At 42.2% G+C, this 7453-nt stretch overlaps 1 protein-coding gene across 2 annotated transcripts in view; it reads left to right on the forward strand.

Annotated features, from left to right (window-relative positions):
• The window catches only part of DYNC2H1 (dynein cytoplasmic 2 heavy chain 1), a 324085-nt gene that overhangs the window by 145061 nt on the left and 171571 nt on the right, over window positions 1-7453 (forward strand). For both annotated transcript variants that reach the window (XM_039221130.1, XM_039221131.1), the window contains one exon: window positions 1390-1513. In XM_039221130.1, coding sequence (XP_039077061.1) covers window positions 1390-1513 — 124 coding nt within the window. The remainder of the gene's footprint in view (window positions 1-1389; window positions 1514-7453) is intronic.

Genomic DNA, 7453 nt, shown 5'->3' on the forward strand with positions numbered 1-7453 from the left:
TCTCCTGCTCCTCTGCCCCACCAGCAAGCATCTCTGATGTGTCTGAGATGGACATATTGCTCAGTGAAGTGTAATCATAGTCTTTTGGGGGCAGCGACTTCTCACTGTCCTATTTATCTTGCTGAGGAAATTATTTGAGGTAAGGTTTTGTTTTGTTTTGAGGAAGGCCTAGTATATGATTGATTTTCTTTTTTTTATTCTTTAAAAAATCTTAAAAACGATGTTCATTTTTGAGAGACAACAAGTGGAGGAGGGGCAGAGAGACAGAGACAGAGAATCCCAAGCAGGTTCCGTGCTGTCACTGTAGAGCCCGATGTGGAGCTCGAACTCACGGACTGTGAGATCATGACAGCTGAAATCAAGAGTCAGATTCTTAACTGACTGAGACACCCAGATGCTCCATGATTAATTATCATAGATATTCTTCAGGTGCTTGAATGATTATCTCTTTAAAATTTATTTCATTTATAAAATGGAGGCATTTGCCTGATTTTTGTGTGTTAAGAATAACTATAAATTAGACAATATATAAAATACTTTAGGGATGACTGGGAGGCTCAGTGGGTTAAACATCCAACTCTTGATTTCAGCTCAGGTCATGGTCTCACAGTTTGTGGGATCAAGCCTCACACTGGGTTTTTCACTGACAACACAGAGCCTGCTTGGGGTTTCTCTCTTCTTCTCTTCCTGCCCCTCTCCACTCATACTGTCTCTGTTTCTCAAAATAAATAAGGAAACATTAAAAAAACCACTTTAATGCCACTTATGGTTTACGGGAGGAGATTTTAGTAATTATGATGCCAAATACTTAATTTTTGTAACCGTAGTTGGAGGCTTGATGTGATGTTTAAAACTCTTTTGCTATCTAGAGAGCCTTAAAATTCTTGCATGATGATAGAATTTTGTTTAGAGGTTGTTTTCACAGTGGTGAGACATATCACACTAAGAGAAGTTAACCAGAATCATAGTTTGCCTTTCCTCTTTTGTTCATTGTTTGATTTTGAACATAAGCAAAGTAGTTCTTATTAATACTTGACAAGTAACTTAAATAAAGATTTAGAAAATTTGTTTCTGCATCACGTTGAAATTTTAAATTAGAGTAGAAGATTGAAAACTCAAGCTTTTTTATTGTTACTGTAAAAATCTTTATTTTTTGTATGTCTATTTAAATTATGAAATCTATCTGATAATTTATTCTACTCTAATGATTGATCACCAAGTACTTATAACTAAAGAAGCAATCATGGATAATTTGAATTATTAACATGCATATTAAATTTTAAAATATTCATTTTATTCCTTTTAATATTTTCTTTCATTATCTTTGAGAACATTTGTAAATATTAAGGTTATAAAGGACTTAATATGTATTCTTTTGTGTTCTCTCAGGATAGTAACTTTATCACTGCGCTGGAGCTGGCAGTGCGGTTTGGGAAAACCCTTATTATACAGGAGACGGACGGTATAGAACCTGTTCTTTATCCATTACTGAGACGAGATCTGGTCGCTCAAGGTAGATGTTGGACAGTTTCCATAGAGTAACTGTTTTTAAAATCTCCAAAGCAATTAACTTCATAACTAACTTTGGTTTTTTCCTGTGTTGCTATTGAATGTAATGCAATGGAAACGTTTCTGGGTAAATGATGGGAATCCTTGTCTCACAGTGATGACAAGTGATCGAATTCTTGAAGTGGCCTTGTGGGAGAGGCGCTGTGTCGGGGCCTCCACGCTGCTCCCCGCTAGAGTGATGAGAGTCGGAATAGTCACACTCAGGGCTGAGCTTGTTTGCAGGGGACAGATAGAAAGCAAAGTCAGCAAAGAGAAAAAGCACCAGGCCATGAAGTCAGGAGTCCAGAAACAAGGTGCAGACTTTTATGTCTTCTTTCACTGGAGTCACACAGGAAGTGCATACTGTCCCAGGACCAAGTTGGGATGACCCATGTGAAATGTCATGTACCAAGGAAACTTACTACATAGAAACTCAGGCCCTAGTTTTTACTGGGAGCTAATTTTTTTAAATATTTTTTTTCTTCTCCCCTCCCGCCCCAAGAGAGAGCATAAGTAGCGAAGGGGCAGAGAGAGAGGGAGGGAGGCACAGAATCTGGAGCAGACTCCAGGCTCTGAGCTTCCAGCACAGAGCCCAATGGGGGCTCTAACCCACAATCCTTGAACCTGAAGTCGATCCTTGAACCTGAAGTCGGTAGCTTAACTGATGAACCACCCACGTGCTCCCCCTGGGAGGGCTAATTATGTAAGCTCATTCTGCCTGGCCTGGAGCAGAATTCCAGTTACCCAAACTAATAAGCAAGTGGTCAGCATAAACCACATATTTGCACAAACAGCTTAAACACAATGAGCCGCTCTTACGTGTTCTGGGTATGATCAGAGCCCTCCCCAGATCCAAATTCCCAGAATCCTCTTACAGGCCCATGTCAGAAGCAGGACTTTGTTGGGCAGCACAGTCTCAGGACTGCTGTGTCCCCCTTCCTGCACAGGTGCCTAAGCCAGCCTTTGATGAATAGAAAGGAATGCTCTAAGCTCAAGACCGTGTCGTCCTTATACATACATGCTGGTGCGTGTTTACACACACATGGCTCCCACTACAGCATTCATGCCCACACTGCAAGGTTTAAATAGAAACTGGAGAGTTGAGCAAACCTGCTATTTCATACCTCAGTGTGCTTGGGCTGGCAGTGGCTGATTGCTGTGAAGGGAGCGTTAGTAGGGGCATGTTAGCCTTTGTGACCTGGAGTTACCTTGGCCACTAGTCTCTGGTCTCATGTCATCTCTTCTATATTGGTCCTTACTGAGATCTGTTGGCCCCCCACCCCTGCTATCCTGTCTTAAAGGGGAGGTAGAAATGACGCTTTAGGGCCATCTGGATTTGTCCCTTCAGTCTATGTTTGGCCCTTGAGGGCTCACTAAATATGAGCCTCCATCAGCGTGATTGGTGTCAGGTGTACACGGCAGGGTCTGTGGCATCATCTGAGGTTGGATGTCGACAGGATTCCTTGGAGATGGATCTGGTGCAAAGTTACATATTTCATGTCCTGATTGGTTCACATTATGAACCACTGTTCCCGATGGTTGTGCAGGGCTCTTGGGGTTAATCGGTTTATGTCAGTGTTAGGGAAATAGAGTTCATCTCTGCTCTTACCTTGGTTTTTCCACCTTTCTCCCAGGGTTGGATTTCACAGTAGTTGAAATCTTTTATTCTCTTTGCGTATATTTCAGATTGTCATTTTCCAGCATGTTGACTTGCCCATAAATTGCCATTTTGTCATCATACATTTGCTTTGGGGACAGAGGATGGCTGACCTAGAAACATAAAAAAGTCTGTGTCCAATTTTTTTCCATCCCCTGTCCCTAATCTAAGCAATATAAACTACCTTTCTACATACTGAGGTCAGTCAGCACAGATCATAGGATTGGAATATACTTTTCCTCCTCAAATTTATGCTGTTCAAAAATCCCCTCATAATACTATGAAAAATTATATGCCAACAAACTGGACAACTTAGAAGAAATGGACAAATTCCTAAACACACACTACCAAAATTCACATGGGAAGAGATAGAAAAACTGAACAGACCCATAACTAGTGAGGAAATCGAATCAGTTATCAAAAATCTCCCAAAAAATAAGAGCCTTGAGCCAGATGGCTTCCCTGGGGAATTCTACCAGACATTTAAAACAGAATTAATACCATTCTTCTCAAACTATTCCAAAAAATAGAAATCGAAGGAAAACTTCCAGACTCACTTTATGAAGCCAGCATCACTTTGATTCCCAAGCCAGAGACTCAGCAAAGAAAAAAAGAGAACTACAGGCTGATATCCTTGATGAATACAGATGCAGAAATCCTCAACAAGATACTTGCAAATTGAATACAATAGCACATAAAAATTATCCACCAAGATCAAGTGGGATTCATTCCTGGGTTACAGGGCTGGTTCAATATTCGCAAATCAATCTACGTGATACATCAAAACAGAAGAAGGGATAAAAATCATATGATCCTGTCGATAGATGCAGAATAAGCATTTGACAAAATACAGCATCCCTTCTTAATAAAGATCCTCGAGAAAGTCAGGATAGAAGGAACTTACTTAAACATCATCAAAGCCATCTATGAGAAGCCCTCAGCTAACATCATCCTCAACAGGGAAAAACTGAGAGCTTTCCCCCTGAGATCAGGAACACGACAGGGATGTCCACTCTCACCACTGTTGTTTAACATAGTGCTGGAAGGCCTAGCATCAGCCATCAGACAACAAAAGGAAATCCTTTGATCAGAATTGGCAAAGAAGTCGTCACATTTTCACTTTTTGCAGACGACATGATACTCTACGTAGAAAACTTGACAGACTCCACTAGAAGCCTACTAGAACTGATCCAAGAATTCAGCCAAGTTGCAGGGTATAAAATCAACATACAGAAATCGGTTGCATGTTTATACACCAACAATGAAGCAACAGAAAAACAAATCAAGAAATGGATCCCTTTCACAATTGTACAAAAAACCATAAAATACCTAGGAATAAACCTAACCAAGGATATAAGAGATCTGTTTGATGAAAACTATAGAAACTTATGAAGGAAATTGAAGAAGACACAAGGAAATGGAAAAACATTCCATGCTCATGGATTGGAAGAATAAATAGAGTTAAAATGTCATGACTACCCAAAGCAATCTACACATCCAATGCAATCCCAATCAAAATTGCACCAGCATACTTCTCAAAACTAGAACAAACTATCCTAAATTTGTATGGAACCGCAAAAGACCCTGAAGAGCCAAAGTAATATTGAAGAAGAAAACCAAAACGGGAGGCGTCACCATCCCAGACTTCAGCCTCTACTACAAAGCTGTCATCATCAAGACAGTATGGTCTTGGCACAAAAACAGACACATAGACCAATGGAATAGAATTGAGAACTTAGAGCTGGACCCAAAAGTGTACAGCTAACTAATCTTTGACAAAGCAGGAAAGAGTATGCAATGGAAAAAAAGACAGCCTCTTTAACAGATGGTGCTGGGAGAACCAGACAGCAACATGCAGAAGAATGAAACTAGATCATTTTCTCACACCACACACAAAAACTCAAAAGACCTGAACGTGAGGCAGGAAACCATCAACACCCTAGAGGAGAAAGCAGGAAACAACCTCCTTGACCTCAACCACAGCCATTTCTTACTTGACACATCCCCAAAAGCAAGGGAATCCAGAGCAAAAATGAACTATTGGGACCTCATCAAGATTAAAAGCTTCAGCACAACAAGGGAAACAACCCACAAAACTAATAGGCAACCAACGGAATGGGAAAAGATAGTTGCAAATGACATATCAGATAAAGGGCTACTATACAAAATCTAGAAGGAGCTCACCAAACTCCACACCTGAAAAACAAACAATCCACTGAAGAAATGGGCAGAAGATATGAACAGACACTTCTCCAAAGAGGACATCCCGATGGCCAACAGACACATGAATCGATGCTCAGCATCCCTCCTCATCAGGGAAATACACATCAAAACCACACTGAGATACCGCCTCACACCGGTCAGAGGGGCTAAAATGAGCAAATCAGAGAACTCTAGATGCTGGCGAGGATGTGGAGAAACGGGCACCCTCCCACACTGTTGGTGGGAATGTAAGCGGGTGCAGCCCCCCTGGAAAACAGTGTGGAGGTTCCTCAAAAAATTAACCATGGAACTTCCCTAGGACCCAGCAATAGCACTGCTAGGATTTACCCAAGGGATACAGGGGTGCTGATGCATAGGGGCACATGTACCCCAGTGTTCATAGCAGCGCTCTCAACAATAGCCAGAACATGGAAAGAGCCTAAGTGTCCATCAACGGACGGATGGATCAAGAAGATGTGGTTTATCTATACCATGGAATACTACACGGCAATGAGAAAGAATGAAATCTGGCCACGTGTAGCAACATGGATGGACCTTGAGGGTGTTATGCTGAGCGAAATAAGTCAGGCAGAGAAGGACAGATACCATATGTTTGCACGTATAGGAGGATTAGGAGGAACTTAATGGAGGACCATGGGGAGAAGAAGGGGGGAAATGGTGGGGGAAAGGGAGAGAGGCAAACCATGAGAGACTCTTGAATGCTGAGAACAAACTGAGGGCTGATGGGCATGGGGGTGAGGGGAAGGGGGTGATGGGCATGGAGGAGGGCACTTGTGGGGATGAGCACTGGGTGTTATATGGAAACCAACTTGACAACTATTTTTAAAAATCCCCTCAAATGTGTACTGATGGAAAAGAAGGGCAAGGGACAGCTCCTCTTTAGATCCTCGTGGTTTGTGCTTGCCGAGCCACGTGTGCCTCACTGCTGAGCCCAAGCACATGGTCCATGTGTCAGTTTGCACTTGGTAAGTAAGTAGAGTGTGGAACATCCAGCCTCTTGGATGTTGTTGGCAGAGAGGAGAGGCTGGTGTGGTGGGCTGATAGTTGAAGTTTTACTAATAACAGGCGTCACAAGCATTTTCATTGATCATTTTAGTTCTATGGTTATTTCATTTCCATGTTGGGCTTGAGTCTGGATCAAGAATGATTGTAGAGATGAAAGCTGAACATTCTGGTTGGCTTTTTAGTCCAGATGCTTCCTTTTAGGCCTGGGTGATTCATACACCATATGTATGTGTGACAGAGATTAAGTTTCTGATCAGTCGTGCTGAGTCTAGTGGCTGGTACTCCACATGGTGTGTCTCTCTGGTGGCCTGGTTGGACCTGCATGGCCCCAGGACCTGAACACAGACCACTGCTTCTCGAACAGGAGTGATTTTGTTCCCCAGGGGGCATTTGGCAAGGCCTGGGGACATTTTTGGTTGCAACAACTTGGATGGTCTCTGGTACAGAGCCCTTAAAGTGCTCAGAACCTCTCCTTGCAGCAAATGGTTTGCCAGCACAAATCACCAGTAGTGCTGAGGTTGAATAGCACTAAGCTAGCTCACTAGTTCTGACCCATTCGTCACCTGCACTGTTGTAGTTCAGTGACTGTCACCATGGCCTTATTGCCAAGAATGCTCCTGAAGTCAGCTTATTGGACAGGATCCTCAATGCTCTGGATCATCAGAAATTGTAGCCAGGTCAGTGGATGGCTGTAGCATGCCTTTGGATTTTCTTGCCCGAGATTATTTGCAGACATCTGTGATTCTGTGCATCTGAAGAACATGGGGTCAAAGGCAACAGTGATGACAGTTGTCAGATTCCTTCTAAAGGTGCCTTCTGCGGTTTTGCAGGAGTGGCTTTTCAAAACCACCTGCACGTTTGTTGGCCAGATACATACGCTTTCGTAAAAATTCCAGGGATGAAAGATGCTGCTTCCAGTAGGCCACGAAACGAATCTGTTATTCTCTTTGTTTGTGTCTGGTAGCTTTAAAGATAGCAGTTTATTCTTTTTTTTTTTTTTTTTTAATTTTTTTTTTTTTT

The sequence above is a fragment of the Hyaena hyaena genome, unplaced genomic scaffold (genome assembly GCF_003009895.1).
Source record: "Hyaena hyaena isolate Hyena2069 unplaced genomic scaffold, ASM300989v1 scaffold_947, whole genome shotgun sequence".
Classification (NCBI taxonomy): domain Eukaryota; kingdom Metazoa; phylum Chordata; class Mammalia; order Carnivora; family Hyaenidae; genus Hyaena; species Hyaena hyaena.